This window comes from Heterodontus francisci, chromosome 7, assembly GCF_036365525.1.
Source record: "Heterodontus francisci isolate sHetFra1 chromosome 7, sHetFra1.hap1, whole genome shotgun sequence".
Classification (NCBI taxonomy): Eukaryota; Metazoa; Chordata; class Chondrichthyes; order Heterodontiformes; family Heterodontidae; genus Heterodontus; species Heterodontus francisci.
The window spans coordinates 33,791,298-33,810,096 of NC_090377.1; the positions used below are offsets into that span (position 1 = coordinate 33,791,298).

At 38.1% G+C, this 18,799-nt stretch overlaps 2 protein-coding genes across 20 annotated transcripts in view; both read left to right on the forward strand.

The window, feature by feature from the left end:
• Window positions 1-2,996, forward strand: part of LOC137371920 (zinc finger E-box-binding homeobox 2-like) — a 262,572-nt gene extending 259,576 nt beyond the window's left edge. For all 6 annotated transcript variants that reach the window (XM_068034977.1, XM_068034975.1, XM_068034976.1 and 3 more), the window contains one exon: window positions 808-2,996. In XM_068034977.1, the coding sequence (XP_067891078.1) occupies window positions 808-1,385 (578 nt within the window). In that variant the 3' untranslated portion in view covers window positions 1,386-2,996. The remainder of the gene's footprint in view (window positions 1-807) is intronic.
• A 6,139-nt stretch (window positions 2,997-9,135) lies between these two features.
• Window positions 9,136-18,799, forward strand: part of gtdc1 (glycosyltransferase-like domain containing 1) — an 872,535-nt gene continuing 862,871 nt past the window's right edge. For 6 of the 14 annotated variants that reach the window (XM_068034995.1, XM_068034993.1, XM_068034996.1 and 3 more), the window contains exon 1: window positions 9,548-9,647. In XM_068034995.1, coding sequence (XP_067891096.1) covers window positions 9,595-9,647 — 53 coding nt within the window. In that variant the 5' untranslated portion in view covers window positions 9,548-9,594. Of the gene's footprint in view, window positions 9,404-9,547; window positions 9,648-10,583; window positions 10,677-18,799 lie in introns of those variants that run through there. The other 8 variants (XM_068034984.1, XM_068034988.1, XM_068034985.1 and 5 more) reach the window with 5 other exon arrangements.

Here is an 18,799-nt window from a genome sequence, read left to right on the forward strand (position 1 = left end):
CCTGCCCAAATCCTTCATCCAGTTTTCCATTTTAATACAATTTAAACTTATTTTCCTTTTCACTCTTCTCATTTTATTCTCTTATTTATACACACAGACATACATGCTTACACTTTCATCCTGTTGCATCATTCCCTTCCCAATCTGTCCTCCATTTTGGCCCATGGTATTAGACTGACAGAGATTTGCTGTCATGTCTATTTTTGAATTATGCTTCAAGTATCGCAGCTATGGAAGGTGTTGAATGCATTCCAGTGCTATTTGTGGTGTGGAATTAACCAGATGTTTGCTTGGCCAAGGCTCCAAGTTCCAAACTCTGGTCACACGTTGGCTGAAATGCCAAAGGAGATACTCTCAATTACATAGGTTAAAAATGAAGTGCGTATCATAACTTGATGTTGTTATAAATATATATCATTCTTTTCTGTCATTACAGCTGCTATCTGAAAAAAAAATTCTTTTCCACTTTTGACAGGAATCCTCCCTTTTAGTAACCTGAGAATCTTCATAGTGTTTTTCATTGAAACTTTAAAATACTCTACTTTATTAAATCATAAATTATCTTTTCAAAAGTACATACAGTCAGTACTCCAAACATTGTTTAGCTTCGGGGCAGAGAAATGATCCGTAGTACCTTTGACAGTTATGATTGACAGTAATTCTGAACACTTGAAGATTTCTGACACTTTGACATGTGCTTGGAGATGCACCAAAGGTATATAAATTATTAGAAGGTTGTTGAATCATATTAGAACATTTTGGTATGATATCTTAATCTGTTTTCTTGCTTGTATTTTTTTATTACAGGAAAGCGCCCACATCAATGTCAAATTTGTAAGAAGGCATTTAAACACAAGCATCATCTTATTGAACATTCACGACTGCACTCTGGTGAGAAACCGTATCAGTGTGACAAGTGCGGCAAACGCTTTTCACACTCAGGGTCCTACTCGCAGCACATGAACCACAGATATTCCTATTGCAAACGGGAGGCAGAGGAAAGGGAAGCAGCTGAACGAGAGGCCCGCCAGAAGGGCCACTTAGAACCTGCAGAGCTACTGATGAATCGACCCTACTTACAGAGCATTACTCCTCAGGGCTACTCGGACTCTGAGGAGCGAGAAAGCATGCCAAGAGAGGTAGAGAGTGAACGAGAGCAGGAAAAGGAAGGAGAAGAGGATGAAGAGAAATTAGTAAGGCAAGAAGGGGAAGAGGAATTTGATGAAGAGGAAGAAGAAGAGAGTGAAAATAAAAGCATGGATACAGATCAGGATACAATAAGAGATGAAGAGGAGAATGGTGACCACTCAATGGACGATAGCTCAGTTGATGAGAAAACGGAAACCAAATCAGAACATGAAGACATTGTGGAAGACGGCATATAATAACTACTGCATTTTAGCGTCCTACTTCTTCCAGTAGTATTGTTACTTGCTTGAAACACTGCTGTGTTAAGCTGTACATGCACGTGCCTGATGCTTCCTGGAAGCTTGAGTGTTGGACAGATGGGGCAGTCTGTCAGATGCAAAAAAAGGAAAAAAAAACGAAAAAAAAGAGACAGTGTTAGGAGGAATTAGTCAAGTTTGGGTTGTGAAGAGTTGCATTATGCAAAAAAAATGTTCAGTGTTAGAACCTAAAAAAATGTGTGGTTCCAGCAGCCTAAATTACCCTTCTGTTAATAGTTTCTTGTTTAGCACAAAATAGTGGAGTATATTGCATTACATGCCACTTGTATTACTACACAAAATTTTAAAAAGAAATGTATTGTCTATGTTTCTACTTATGTATATTATCATACAACAGTAACTTGAAAATGTAATGCCTGTGCTTCTACCCATACCTGTATAAGTAAACAACGTATTTTAGTGGATTGTTTGTAGTTTGACCCAGTCATTAGGCCTGTTTCTGCAACCACACAATATTTTAGGTTCCCAAGAAATTTTTGAAGGATCATGAAATGATGCATGTGTGATTTTTTTTAGACATTGAAGTCTTAAAGTGGCCCAGCTATGAAGGAATAGAAAGAGTGAGAGTAAGAGAGAGAGTAAGAGAGAGAGAGAGGCAGATGGTGGAGAAAGCCTTTTGAAAGGTGGTTTTAAAAAGCCTTATATGCAAACCTTTTAATCTGTGTGTTCTGCAAGTGCCATCCTTGTATAGTGCTAAAAAAAGGTAACTAAAGTTACCTTGCACCAGCTTCAGTGTTAAACAGCTCACCCTGTTCTTTGAAGCACCCATGTCAGTATTAGATTCTAGGCAGCAGTTCCTTAGTTTACATATGTTTGTGCAATTTTCTGTACTTTTTTTGTTCATTAACTTGTCAGTATTACACCAAACTTTGCAACAATTTGCATTCATTTTATTTTAGGTCAAATAACATTTATTTATGTTGCTCATTTTATATTTCCTAATTTTATTTATTTCATACTGTAGTGTACAGTATTATAGTTCTTCAATATATAGATATATTTTAGTAAAGGAACATGAGGTTGATCATTTGGGCAAATTTTACGTAATGAGAAGAGCATTTATTGTGTTTTCAAACATTAATTGTGAGATACGAATTTTCAATTTATTATTTTATTTTGTTTTCCAATTACTGGATTCCAAATTTGAGAACTTTTGATACGATCTTGTGAAAACACTGTATTTTCGACTGAAAATTCCACTTTCTTCATCTGTTTTTTAGCTAAAAAAAAGAGGGACTGTTAAAATACAATGTATGATACCATGACAGAAATCTTTCCTGAATTGTCTTTGTAAAAGTATTATTAAATTTTCAATTTGTAATTTCTCTTGGAAATGACCATGCTCGAATAAAATGTAGCCAAACTAGGACCTGTACGTGCAGCTTAAGGTTCTATGGACATCACTGCAGAAAACTGATGTGCATAATAATGTATAGTGTTTCCTTCCTAACTGTAGGATTGTCTTCAAACCATGAAGAATTACAGTTTCATCCACAGCATTGTTAACAAAAAAATATTTATTAACTTAAATTTATATTGTCGTCCTATTTATTTCACTCAATGTCCACTTTTATATTTCTCTCACCATCTCAAAATAAACAAAATTATATGGTTGGATTTATTTCATAAGCTTGCTGAAAGGAAAGCAACAGACTAAATGAGGACTGGGCACATTGTATAAAACTGACCGCATGAAGGAGAATTTGTTCCTGTGTTGCCCTGTATTTAGTTGATTTGGGCTTTAAAAGATGATATGCAGTCCAACCTACAGGGTATATTCCTTCTCTCATCCACTCTGCTAATAAGGTGTAAAGTACCATCAAGAAATGCAGCATGGCTGGTGCATAAAATAGGGGCTTCTTTTGAATAAGCTATCTAGATTTTATTAACCGGATTTAATTTGAAGGAAAATCAATATTGAGCTTTTGATTAAGGATAGAGTATTTTGTAAGTTGTGCGATGTACACACAGCTTTATCATTTCATCATACAGACTGCATAGGCTAACAAAATGGAATGCTGTCTTTTTGAATAAAGAGAGTGGGATTCTCACAGAAGTAGGCCGGTGGTGGTTTGAAAAGTGCCTCCATGATATTGTAACCAGGATCTGGTTACACTACGGTCTGAATTTCCAGCAGGCAATTAAGATACATTACACGTAATGAAGACAAATCGGAGATCAGATGATAACTAAAAGACCAGTGATTGTGATTGACATGCAGTTTTTTGAACTGCCAAACCATTGATTTTGAAACAGCTTTTACAGCTTGTTTAAGTTGATCTCAGGAATATACCAATTAATTGATTGGTGTCTCAAAAAAACATCAATTTTCTTACTAGTGCAGGTTGAGAGGAAGACTTTTAAAAGACATCCATTACAAAATCTAATTAAAAAAGGTAGTGTCAGGCTTGCCTGGGGTTGTAACATTCGTTTCACCCATTCAGTTCCATATGTAAGCAAGACCATTTAAGAACACTGCAGCACTATACACTTTTGAAATTTAATTACATTTTTCTTAAAGTTCATATTCTGAGACCATAAATGGTCATATATATATTTATAATGTCCTTGAATGGAAGCATCCATACTAATACTAATCTCTCCTATCGTCGGTTATATTTTTTTCCATTTCAAAAACATTGCAGGTACAAGCTTTCCACAGACTGATGAATTCCCAGTGAACAACAACTTTTTAATCAAATGTTTTACTTGCATTTTCTTAAAACTTAACTTTTTAAAAAATATATTAAGGGGAAGTCACAGAACCTAAATGAGTGAAATCATTATTGTAAGACCACACATTTATCACATTCCCAACACAAAAAATCACAATCCAATCTCTGTATGAATGATGACGTTTGATGAAATGCTTTGAATTCGTAGAGAAGGGAACAGAAGTACTGTCGATCTCACGTCCAACTTTACCTATTTAAAGCTGCAGTGCACTATGGAAAGCAACACTTGGGACTTTGATACTAGCTAGGCAATTTGTCCAAATTATAAGAGGTAAATTTTACCAGTCGCTCTATCGTATGAAAAACCTGCGAGGATCCCATCCTTAAACCATCATTAGCGGGTTTAAGGCATTACTTCAAACATTCAGAGTTATCAGTTGCTCCAAGGCGGCAGTTGCAGGTTCTTTGCTAGAATAGGTTGGACGCCGTATAGGGATGATGATACATTTTTCGTGACTTTGGGAAAATAGAGTCAAAGTAAATATTCAGAAATATTTTCCCTGCAAATTTTTTTACATGTTTTTAAATACTTAATTGCTGTATTAAAGGGGAATAATATACTGTTCCTAATGCTTTACTGTAGAATAATATAATGACAGGTTTGAATTTGCACAGCAATTTGAACAGGACTGTTGATAAAGGTGTTCCCGGAAGACCTGTGGAATAGCTAGGAGATAATTCTACAAGAATAAAAATAGTGATGATCATTACATGTCTGTTGGAGAATGCCCCAAGCCTTTCGGTAATATTTCCACTGTACATCCATAGTGATGGAAAAGCATTTGAAAAAGGAAAATACTAAAACACACGTTTCATTCAAAGTGCACATAAAACAGTGTAAAGTGAAGCTGTTAAACCCTTTGCCATGTAAGTTTTTTTCATTTTGTTCCGTAATTTGTTTGACGATCGATTGATTTTAAAATAACGCTTGGTTGTAAGAATAAGCACACAAGAATCCTTGAGAATAATATTATAATCTCTCTGAGGAGAGGAAAAAGTAGATCAATTGATTTTTTCCCCAGCCTGACCCTTAATACAACAGCAGATTTCTTCTTGTTACTACCTATATTCACTATAATATAGAATATTACATTAAATGACCCCCTCTGGATCACTCTAAAAAGATGTTTAATTCCCCATCCAACCGTGGGAAATCACTAAACAGATAAAACATTAACAACCTCAAAATGGTTTAGCAGTTGTTCCGTACTATGTTCTAACATGTATAGGAGATGTTATTTATTTTCATACTTCAGCATATTTGTCATAAGGACACGGATTGTAAAGCGATAAAAATAGAAGTAAGATTTCAAGAGTTGGTTGCATTTTGTGTGGACCTGTGAGTGAACATTTCTGAAGAAAGCCCGTGAATGCTGTCATTAACACATTAATCAAGAATGTAGAAAAGGCAGGGTTTATAAATAGTAATCTAATAAAAGACAACGAAGACATGTTGCCTTGTTCCATCAAATTTTAAAGAAGTCTTGACACAGCTGTGAATATGGTAACGGCATAAAATCAACGTTTCGAACAAATTTTACAATAAACCAGCAGTGATTTATTCGGTTTCAACAAATGATTGAACTACATTTAACATTCAAGCCATGAAGTCTATACAATTTAAACAGTCCACATTACTTCTTCAAGAAACATAGTTCATGATTTGGATTGTAGTTATGCTTCAGATTGCTTCTTTTAAAAAATTCAATAAAGCAATACAAAAGCTAATAGTAAATAAATGTGTTTTCTTCTGCTGTAAAAAGGACAACAGTGTCTGTATTTGCTGTTACTATCAAGAGTGTTGCTACCAAAATTAATCTTACTGAAATTAGAATTTCAATCTTAGGTCCTAACACATGGCCACGTCACAAACGTTAAATGCATCTTACAGTAGGAATAATGATGTGTATGCAACTGGAACAGAAATGTTAGTGTAGAATTGATCTGCACTGTACAGGATGAGGAAGACTGTCATTCAGAGAATTTGAAGAATTAGGGGCACAAAAGTTTACTTAACTATTTTTAAGTAAATTATTACAAATATGCATTGATCAAATGATGGTGTGATGATGTTTCAATTTGTGATCTGAGTATGATGTGAATGCAATTTAGTAGTTCCTCAACAAGTTACACTGCAGTTATTTTATACATCATATTCAATTGAGGCAATATTGTATAAGCTGTAAACAATTTCAAAACATATGCCAGATACATTCGACTGTAATCAATAAAGCACAATTAACATGCATAACACTGACTAAATACTGTTAAACCACACAAGACAAGTTAAAAACAGGGTCACTTCAGTTTAATTGAATGTATAATTTCCTTTGAGAGTGACTTCCTTGATGAGAAAAGTGCTGTTACAGTTCCAACTGCTTTGACACTAATTTATTGATATTATAATTTGCATGACACATAAATAGTTTAAGATTAATGCACAACTCAGTCAAAGAAAGCATTATTAAAAAACAAAAATTTTGAGAATTTGTGAAAACTTTCTCTAAGTGAATGAAAAGGCTACATACTGTTAAGCCATGAGATTTGAATAGTAAACAAACTAATTCAAAGTTTATTAAAATCCACATGCAATTTTTGCTGTTAGGGAGCTTTCCTCTTTTAAAAGTGTGTTCTGGCCTCGTATCTAAACTGGTCTGACCTGCATGTAACAAAAATTTGAATTTATCTACATGTACATAGACATCATAAATGACCTTGGCACAAGAATACCAGACTAGCATTGATGAAAATGTAATTGCTCATTAGACCCTTAAGAGTATTAACTTAATATTAGCATTAAGTCATATTGATTCAATGCTGCACCAAATGTACACAACTAAGTGAACTGTGTTTTTAAAATGGTAATTCTTTTAAAGTGGAATGTTACAGATTTGCAAATGCTTTATTTAATCATTAACAATGCACTCTTTCTAACTACCATTTCTACCTAAGGCATAAAAGATCAGTTATATATAGTATTCAGGTTGTTTTTCTGTAGTAAAAGCTGGAAATGCACAGTGGGTCAGGTAGCACCTGAAAGAGAAAATCTCTTCACGAGAGGCTCTTTCCTAGTACATCATAAGTCCTGAGGAAGGTTCTGGAACATTCACATCTTTTTCTTTCAGGTGCTGTTTGATCTGCCATGTATTTTCTGTTTTATTTTGGGTTTTTACTTTTGTGGATTTTTTTCGCTCTTTAGGACATTTCATATTTTCTGCTACAGAACTATTCTGTTGCACTAATTACACGATGACAAATATCTTCACTTCCAACACCTGCATCCCTTTTGATGTGCCCAACTCGGCCCACTATGCTACAGTAAGAAAGGACAATTATAAAGAGTAGCAAATAGCTGATAGTGAGATTAAAGTTATAGTTCAATTTTGGAGTTCTGTTGTTTATGGTAGCTAGCTTGCATGTTGCTGTCATAGTTGACATCATCAGAACTATTCAATTGAATGGTATTTTGAATCCCAGGCATCTGTTATCCTACAATTAAATACAGAATTATTCTAATATGAATTCTTTGAAACTCAAAATTCTTTCCGAAGGAAATATTGCTTATAATGGATATTATAAAGAAATAGTTGCATTTATATAGAACATTTCATGACCTCAGGATGTCCCAAAGTGCTTTAGAACCAATGAAGTAATTTTGAAATGTAGTCACTGTTGTAATATACCAATTCTGCACCATTCCACTTTAATAGAACTGTTATAAAAAAGCTCACCGAGCTATACAGTGGTGTATTCTAAGATTTGGCTCATCCTCAAATCTATGCTTGCAATGCTGAAAACGGTTTTAGGTGTAAATGAGGATCAATACAGAAGTTTGACTTGTATTCTGGGCATTCAATGGGTGCCAACAGTATTCATTTAAACATGTGTACTTACCTATGTCACACAACTGCTTCTGAAAACCAACACACCTCAAAAGGGTCAGATACGCTGTAGGCCTTTTTCTAAAGTTAGTTGTGCATAAAAAACTTGGGAAAAGCAAATAAGCTGAGCACCTTCTGATACCAGGATCTGACATCTTCATGGGCTTCAAACTTACCAGGACTGGAACCCAAAATGTCAATGTTAATGTAGTAACACATAATTGGCCAGTGACCCACACAAACTACCTAGAATGATCCCAGAAATTTCGTGATGGGAGGTTAATATGCCAAATGTTAAAAAAATGATCGTACCATCCTGAGGAGATTTTGGGATAAACATTTTACAGGACTTGAACATTGGAACTGTGAGGACAAAGAAGTCAGAAATCTAGTTCAAATCTTCAAGCCTCGTCGTAAACAGGAATCTCAAACTTATGTCAAATAAACAATAAAACATCAATAAACATGTTTTGTCTATAAAATAAAATGGAAGAAAGCCAGGTATTTTATATCGAGCAGAAGGTTTCTTTCGGCTCTCTTTCCAGCACTCACTTTCACATTCTTTCAATAGAGTTAGGGTGTGGTGTATTCCTGGCAATGATTGAGTTTACTAGTATGCTAATAATACCACAACAGTAAAGAACCAGACCTGATGTAAACTATCTGCATCAATTTAACATGAGCCGTACATAATATCAAATTGCACTGGCATTTGACCTTTTCACAGGTTTAACGCGCAGTATGGTTGTACCATGAGGCGGTGAAGAACCAAGTTTACAGTGTTATCTTGGGGAGCCAAATATTTCAGTTCTTTGGTCCCAATAGGAAAATGTTGGGACGCAAGTGGGGGCCAATTTGGAACTGGCTATCTTTTGTGAAATCCAGATTTATATAGTGCAGCCACACTTAGTAACGCGCACCAAATTTAAAGTAACTACAATGCAGCAAGAAAATACGTAAAATGCACAACAGACGAAACGCGTTTTGGTTACATCTATAATTGTGCAACACGAGCCAGTTCATGCTGCAGAGCCAATTCATTGTGTTCAACAGATGGAATCAAGGCAATTTTATTTTCTTGTTGCACATTTTTCTTTCTTTTTTCTATTCCCTCTTTTTTGTGTTTCGTCGTCATTACTTTTTTTTAAATGTCGCCAGCAAGAAGATACCGGTTTCTTTCTACACTCTGGTTGTGAAAAAGACTTTAACAGCAATGCTGGAGGGCGGAGGAAGACAGTGCAATCAGAATTGCCATAGATTGAGCATCTCGCAAAGAACACGCACTGGAAGAGGGGAGCCTGCTCTTTCCGCTGCAAAAAAGGTAGCATTTGAGGAAAAGGCACGGTTTTTGCATTTTGTTCATTTGAAGGGAGGTTCAGCTTTAAAACTTCTTAGCTCAGCTGTGGAAAGGGGAGGAGGTAGCGCGGGGGAGGAAGGTACCTCGGGCACGCGCACGCACACGCGCGCAGGGGGCAGGAAGGTACCTCGGGCTCGCGCGCACCGACTGCTGTCATGGTGACGGAGCCGCCGGAAGGAGACGGCCTGAGTGAGCGAGTGAGTGACAGGTGGGCCGGCAGCTCATGCTTCGTGTTAGGGTGCCGGTTCAGCACAGTCGGGAGCAGGGCACTAGGGCTTTTGGAGGAAAACCTTATCATTTAGATTTATAAATGTGGTTCGGGTTCTGTTGGGGTGGGTTTGTTTGGTGGTGGTTAGGTAGGCCGAGTGAAGCGCCTCGGTGTCGCCTGGAAGATGCAGCTGAGGCGACTCGGGGTAGAAGCATTCGCTCTCTTTCAACATTTGTAAAGCTACTGTAGTGAGATTATTTGTTTTCTTTTAACCGTTTTCCGTGCACAGTTTTCTCTTGTGGTTTTGGCTGAGTTGAGCGAACAGAGGCTTATTAAGTACTTTCAGAAATGTTACAGGCAACATTGAACGCACCCATTAATGATTGTAATTGTGAAATGTCACTGTTGATGACCAAAACTAAGCCTCCTTCTAACTGAGGAACTAACGTTCACTGCAGATTGCAGTTAATGTTGGTTGTAAGACACATTTAATCTTAAGTCAACACAAACTTAAATCAGCTCAAATCGTGGTTCATACAAAAGGCAACAGAATTGCTGGCAGAATGAATTTTTAAAAATATACAAGTTTGAATGAAACTTTAAGGAAATGAGTATTTGTAATGTACTGACATCAGGTCTGTCATTCTTTCAAAATATTCTGGAAAAATTATTCTTTTTCTGAGTATAAGGCATTTTATTTAGGTTAACTCACCCTCAATAGTACTATATATGAGAGTAAAGATCAAGACATTTAAAATTAAAGATCATTTACATTATATAATTTGTGCGCTAGATATTTTAATGGACGAGATTCAGATAAGAGCCCAAAATATTTTTCTATGTTTTTTTTTAGTAATTTCTTACAACATTTCTGTACTCCTTTGAGTGAGGAACTTCTTTGCAGTTTTCAGAGCAAACTAATACCATTGCATAAAAGGTCTACTGATGAACAATGGAGAAATTCTATACTTTTTTCTATGTTATAAATTACCTTTCTTGAATAATGCCGGAGTGATACTGTTGCCAAAGGTATAGTGATATTTTGTGGCTACTGCAAAGATGTGCCTTTTAGTTTACTGAGGGTGTTTAAGCAGACGTAATAAGTTTACATTGATGTTACAAAAGCTAAATGTACTGGAAATGCTCAACCAATTGATAAGCATCTGTGGAGAAAACAGAGGGGGTAATGTTTAAGATGTAGCCTCATTGTCAGAACTCAGCACTTTGTGTTTCTTCAGTTTTCAAAAATCTTTATTTTTTGCTTTTTCTATATATCAATGTTACTTTGTTTCTTTTCTCTAGTAATCAATGGTTTAGATAGGTTTTTCTATATAGATCTAGTTTTCTTGTTTAGACCAATTCCATACAAGTGGATTCTACTGTATTCAATATTATAGGTCAGTGTTACTGCAATTGATTAGGTGCTTTGGGATGTCCTAAGGTAACAAAAGGTGCTATGTAAATGTAAGTTCTTTTTTCTTAATGTTGTGGGGAATCTTGATGGTGCTCTTGAGTCTTTTGAATTAGAATGTCAGATTTTTCTCCCTAATGTAACACTTCAAATTGTTATAAGCAAATGCTGCACGATATGCTAAGTCTCATGACTGAATAATTATCTGACTATTTTTAAACTCAGTATAACACTGGAATTAGTCTTACAGTAGGATCTATAAAATTTCCAGCATAGGTTGTGTATACATTTATCATTCCATATGATTAAATTACCAAATTATAATTGCAGCACATAGGTAATGACTGTTTGAAATGCATGACACAGGTTAAATTTGGTGATGTCATTAGAACTAATACTAAGAAATCAAATGGGAGCTTTTTACTGAATTATTGTAAATGTAGCCTCTTGTAATGGCATGTTGGATGCAGCAAAAAGGAAGGAAAGGTTCTTAAGGAATAATGGAACGAATATGGGTACCTATTTGACTTAAATAATTGCTTATGTTATTATGTGACATAACATTCGGCAAGTATTTCTTTGTTTTAAAGCTCATTATTACAAAAGTTTAGTACAGATATTGTACATAAAATGATATGCCAAATGAAGGATTATTAATTCATCGGTTGGAAACTTACATTAAACTTTTAATGGAAAAAATCCTGCAATTAACTTTGAAAACACTAGCAGTCAAGATGGCCACCACAATTTGATTCTGAAACACCTTTTCACATTCCAAGGACCCACCCGGAGATAGAGGTCTGAGCAAAATGATTGACCAACCTAAGATTGCTTCATTAGCATGGCATTCAAGGCAATCCTAACACCTTGACACTGAAAGAGCAAACCCCATTCCAAGTGTAAATATTGGCCATCCTGGGGCCTGGGGAGCCAGTTCCGAACCTTGAATATCATCAGAAGGTTCCAGTGAATACGCTGAGGCCGTCATGTGACCGTCTGTCCATCTCTGTGAAAGCTAAACGTTTCCTTGAATGAAGACAGAAGGGCAGTAACTCCGACTGCAGCAGGAGAAACACTGTGTGCCTCTTTCTCTCTGTCCGTCTCTCTGCAGGTAACACAAATTTGAATCCTGTCTGCAACTGTTGACCTTCCAAACCTACAGATTGCTACAGACAAAGACCAGGGGATGAGAGCTACCTACAAGTCTGCCTCCAAGAAATCCTTGAGCCAAGCGGGCCAGCTATAAAGTGCCCTTTGACCAGCCAAGGACTTCAAGAATACACCTCAGCCGGAAGATCACGGAGTCATCCAACTTCACAGACTGTGTATTTAATTTCTATTTATTCTGAACTCTAATCCAACCACAAAATCTAATCCTCTAATCTATTTGTGTGTGTGATTCTCCTGTGAATGTTGGTGTGAATGTGTAGCGTAAATTTCTTATTTTTTCTAGATCCATTTTATATTAAGTATCATAAACTCATCTCCTTGTTTAAACTCAAAAAAACCTGTCCGATTAGTTCTATCACGATCACATTAAAGGTGAAAGATAAAACACTCACTGAGGTGGTAAGCACAACCACTGTTGAGAGGAAGGGCAAGAGGGGAGCCTGGGACCTCTGCCTGGCTATAACAATATAATGTCTACTGTGCCACTGAGCCATTCTGACCACGAAAATTCCACCTTCAATCCATGGTCTATATGGACTTAGCAGCTCTGAGTGGGGATGGGGATTTGACCTCAGCAACTTGGTTGAGCTGGTTCAGAAAAAAAGAGGGAGAAGATGTGGAAGTGGGGAGGTGGGGGTGATGGGTGGAAAACCTGCTGTATCACAACTTGTACTTATGTAGAACATTTAATGTAAAAAAAATCCTGAGACAATTTACATTGGGAAGAGAAAGCAGAAAAATAGATAAAGGGAATGTGCAATGGAGTGATAATTAGGAGAGGTGATTGAAAACTTGGCTGAAAAGATGAATTTTGGTATTCAGAAGTGGAAAGAGAATTGGAGTGCTTTTAGGTAAGAAATTTAGTCTGTAGAATGGTGGAGTTAAGGTTAAAGTCAACTTTTCAGCCAAGTTTTCAATCACCTCTCCTAATTATCACTCCATTGTACATTTCCTTTATCTATTTTTCTGCTTTCTCTTCCCAGTTTAAATTGCTTCAGGATATTTTTTACATTTAAGGTCCTACATAAGTGCAAGTTGTGATTGAGCAGGTTCCCCCCCCCCCCCCCCCCCCCTGATCTTCTCCCTCTTTTAACACTGATGGTTCAAAGCAGGAGGGTAAAAAGAGTTTGCACAAATGGCCAGAGACTGACGACTGATGGATGCAGAATATAAGAAAGTCTTGCATTTATATCATGCATTTCATGACTTCTGGATGATCCAAATTGCTTTAAAGCTAATGATGTACGTTTGAAATGTAGTCCCCGTTGTAAAGTAAGAAATATGGCAGCCAATTTGCACACAGCAAGGTCCTATAAACAGCATTGGGACAATAACCAGATAAACTGTTTTAGTAATGTTGGTTGATAATATTGGCCAGGACATCAGTGCGAACTCCCCTGTTTTTCTTCAAAATAGTGCCACAGGATCTCTTGCATCAACCCAAGAGGGCAGACTGGACTTCGGTGTAACATCTCATTTGAAAGACGGCACCTCCAATAGTTCAGCACTCTTTCTGTACTAGATTGAACTGTTGGTCTAGATTATGTATTCAGGTCTCTGGAGTGGAACTTAAACCCACAACCTTTTAAATCAGAGGCAAGAGCGCTACCATTGAGCTATGTATTTCAAAGGCTAAAGGAGGTTTTAGAGCTAGGGTGGAGAAAGACCAAGGAAAGATTTAAAGAAGAGGATTTGAAAGTCAATGGGGGCAATTTTAACTTAACCTGCCAGGTAGGAAACAGAAGATCAGATTGTCTGGCCCTTTTACTCCCTTTTGATTTTGTTCTTTGTTGAAATCAGTGGAAAGTAAAATTGGCGAGGTTGTAAATTGGGCTGCAGCTCCGATCCCATCAGTTCCCATAGATGGGTTAGGTTACAGTTACCACCATTGTGTTGGGAAGATAAGGAGTCAGTGAGAATGGGAGTGATGAGGGAGTGGGGCAAGATAGGGGCAGCTTTTCAACAAGTGGAGGATTGGAGGGCCTTGGAGAAATTGGGTGTAGAGACGATGAAAAATGAGAGTGAGGACTTCAGGGACAGCGGAGGTGAGGTAAGGTCAGAGGCATTTAATGTTGTGGAGGTGGATTTTTGATGGATAGGATGTGAAGTTTCGAATTTACTTCTGAGTTGAACAGCATGCCAAGATTTTGCAAGGTCTGGGCCAGCCTGCATAAGCAGCCGGGGAAGGGGATGGAGTAATTGAAGGATATATTTAGTTTTTGCAGAAAAATATGGTCTTTGCTGAAGTTATGCTGTAGCAAAGATTGTTTCAAACTCATTGAGGGAAGTAAATTTTTTATAATTCTATTATAGCCCTGGTGTCTGAATACTCAGGAGCTGTGGTATTTATATTTACTACCATTTAAATGTTAGTGAGTTTCTCTCTGTTCTCGTAATACGTGAAGGATACTAAACTTTTACATGCTTGAATGAGCTATGTTATATCAAATGTTCCATAGTACATTATAAAAATGTAACCTTTAAAATATAGGATCAAAGATCCAGTCGTGCTATAAAGGAGAGTCTGCCATAGTGAAGAGCCTTATACGCATGAGGGTGGGGTGTATTTCACATCCAATTAATAATATAGAAACAGCATTGAATGTCTGAAAGTAAGAAGATAATTTCAAACAGAATGCAGATTGTGTGCCATCCAAGAAACATTTTCTCTTGAATCTAAATGAACTGGTGCCATTAAAATGGTTATACATCTGCTAGAGTTTATTTCCTTTTCTTTGGCGTATACATTTCCTCTGCATTTTTTTGAAGATCCAGTATATTAAAATTACAAAACTCTAGTAGGGCTCCATTACAGTGCACCCCTGACCACCACCTCTCATTGACTATCTTGCCAACTCATGATAGCTGGTTCACAAATGAAGTATAGTCACTTGGGCAAGATACTGGGGGTGCATATCCCAGCAAGAGTCACTGCCTTGAGGAGGGAGAAGATGAAAAGAGGAAAATAATTTTGAAGAGGTGTAGAATGAGACTGCTTTAGTACATGTTTGTGAAGGAATCTCTCATCGACAGGTTTGCGGCTGCCTGCAATGAATTTGGCCTAACCATCAGCCTCAAGAAAACGAACATCATGGGGCAGGACGTCAGAAATGCTCCATCCATCAATATTGGCGACCACACTCTGGAAGTGGTTCCAGAGTTCACCTACCTAGGCTCAACTATCACCAGTAACCTGTCTCTAGATGCAGAAATCAAGAAGTGCATGGGAAAGGCTTCCACTGCTATGTCCAGACTGGCCAAGAAAGTGTGGGAAAATGGCGCACTGACACGGAACACAAAAGTCTGAGTGTATCAAGCCTGTGTCCTCAGTACCTTGCTCTATGGCAGCGAGGCCTGGACAATGTATGTCAGCCAAGAGCGACGTCTTAATTAATTCCATCTTCGCTGCCTCCGGAGAATACTTGGCATCAGGTGGCAGGACCTTATCTCCAACACCGAAGTCCTCGAGGCGGCCAACATCCCCAGCTTATACACACTACTGAGTCAGCGGCGCTTGAGATGGCTTGGCCATGTGAGCCGCATGGAAGATGGCAGGATCCCCAAAGACACATTGTACAGCGAGCTCGCCACTGGTATCAGACCCATCGGCCGTCCGTGTCTCCGATTTAAAGACGTCTGCAAACGCGACATGAAGTCCTGTGACATTGATCACAAGTCGTGGGAGTCAGTTGCCAGTGTTCGCCAGAGCTGGCGGGCAGCCATAAAGGCGGGGCTAAAGTGTGGCGAGTCGAAGAGACTTAGCAGTTGGCAGGAAAAAAGACAGAAGCGCAAGGGGAGAGCCAACTGTGTAACAGCCCCGACAAACAAATTTTTCTGCAGCACCTGTGGAAGAGCCTGTCACTCTAGAATTGGCCTTTATAGCCACTCCAGGCGCTGTTCCACACACCACTGACCACCTCCAGGCACTTACCCATTGTCTCTCGAGATAAGGAGGCCAAAGAAAAGTTGTGAAGGAATCAAATTACCCGTTAATATAACTTTTAGAAGACTGGGCTGATTTTCCTTCAGCCTTACTTGTATGAGCAGTTACAGAATTGCGTATCATGGTTCACTTTATTTATTTAGAGACTCAGCGACACAGCACTGAAACAGGCCCTTCGCCCCACCGAGTCTGTGCTGACCGTCAACCACCCATTTATACTAATCCTACAATAATCCCATATTCCTACCATATCCCCACCTTCCCTCAATTCCCCTACCTATACTAGGGTCAATTTATAATGGCCAATTTACCTATCAACCTGCAAGTCTTTGGCTGTGGGAGGAAACCGGAGCACCCGGCGAAAACCCACGTGGTCATAGGGAGAACTTTCCCCAATGTAATTCCCTCCTGTATTTTCCATCTGAACCCTTCATTTGATTTGATCCTAGTGTTAATTCTGAAATTGTCTGTGTTTAAAGCTTTAATGCTTTGAGCAATTTTGAGCAACTCCGCACAGGCAGTACCCAGAATTGAACCCGGGTCGCTGGAGCTGCGAGGCTGCAGTGCTAACCACTGCGCCACTGTGCAGCCCTTTTCAGACTGCAGTTGGAATACAAAAGCCTGGTTTGCAAGAAGCATATCAAAATTGCATTGCATGATTACACTTCATTTTGGGTACAATATTTGCCTATTACAGGGCGTTGTCATCAACTTCTGGCTTTCAGATATAAAATCTGTGTGTACATGTAGTTCAGAGAATGGCTGAAATAGCATTTTACGCAGTAGATAATGTTTTGGCTTCAAAAAAGGTTCTGTTACTGAAGTTTTGAAATTTGTGTCTACAAATCAACAGAAGTGAAATAGTATTTTGGCTTTTTTTTTTAAAAAAAGATTAGTTTATAGCACTATCTAGCCATCCCTTGTCAGCATAATGCTGTCATTCAACCCTATGTGCACTCGATCTGATACCATTACAAAAGCAATTAGAAATTGTTTGTCTGCCTGCTTTTTCCAGTTATTCATGTGGAAATTAAGTAGGCTATTTTGTAGAGCCTGTGAGAAAGGCCTTTAAAGTGAGAATGCAGTATTCACATGAAACTCTCTTGATAGTCTATTAGGTAAATCTGGTGTCAGCTTCTCTTGGTTGATAGCACCCTTGACACTGAGTAAGAATGTCGTGGATTCAAGCCTCATTCCAGGATTTGAGTACATACTCTTGGCACACTCTCGTGAGTGGGAGCTGCATGTTGAGGGTGCTGCTTTCAGATGAGATGCTAAACTGAGGTTTCCAGAAATACTTGTAAATCAAGAGTTGAAAGGGAGGGAGGAACTTAAAACAATTACAATCACCAGGGTAAGGGTACTGAGAAAATTATTAAAACAAAAGGCTGTCAGGTCCCCAGGACATGATGGCCTGCATCCTAGGGTCTTAAAAAAATGTGGCTGCAGAGATAGTAGATGCATTGGCTGTAATTTTCCAAAATTCACTAGATTCTGGAACAGTCCCATCAGATTGGAAAACAGCGAATGCAACTCTATTCAAGAAAGGAGTGGAAGAGAAAGCAGGAAACTACAGGCTAGTTAGCCTAACATCTGTCATCAGGAAAATGGTACAATTTATTATTAAGGAGATTATAGCAAGGCACTTAGAAAATATTAATGCAATTAGGCAGAGACAGCAGGTTTTGAAAAAGGGAAATCATGTTTGTTTAATTTGAGGGTTCTCAAAGGAAGTAAGAGGCAATGTGGAGGAAGGAGAACCTGTAGCTGTGGTATACCTGGATTTCCAAAAGGCATTTGATAAGATGCCATATCAAAGGTTACTGCACAAAATAAGAGCTCATGGTGTAGTGGGGCATAGGTAGAGGATTGGTTAGCTAACAGGGAGCAGAGAGGAGGGAAAAATGGGTACTTTTTGGGTTGGCAGGCTGTAACTAGTAGTGTGCCATAGGGATCAGTGTTGGGGCCTCAACTATTTACAATCTATATAAGTGACTTGGATGAAGGGACTGAATGTGTGGTTTCTAAATTTGCTGATGACAAAGATAGGAGAGTAGGTTATGAGGAAGGCATGAGTCTGTAAAAGGGATATAGATAGGTTAAGTAAGTGGGCACAAATTTGGTAGATGGAGTATAATGTGGGAAAATGTGAACTTTCCCACATTTGTGGGAAGAATAGAAAAGCAGTACATTATTTAAATGGAGACATTGCAGAACTCTGCGGTACAGAGGGATCTGGGTGTCTTGGGTGTCAAAAAGTTAGTATGCAGGTACAAGTGATTAAGAGGGCAAATGGAATGTTGTCGTTTATTGCAAGGGGAGTTGAATATAAAAGTAAGGAAATTTTGCTGCAGTTGTACAGGGCATTTGGTGAGGCCACATCTGGAGTTCTGTGTACAGTTTTGGTCTCCTTACTTAAGAAAGGATATAATGGCATTACAGGCAGTTCAGAGAAGGTTCACTTGACTGATTCATGGAGTGATGGGGTTATCTTAGGAAAGGTTGGACAGGTTGGGCCTGTATCCATTGGAGTTTAGAGGAATGAGAGATGATCTTATTGAAATATATAAGATCTTGAGGGGACTTGATCGGGTGGATGCTGCGAGAATGTTTCCCCTTATGAGAGAG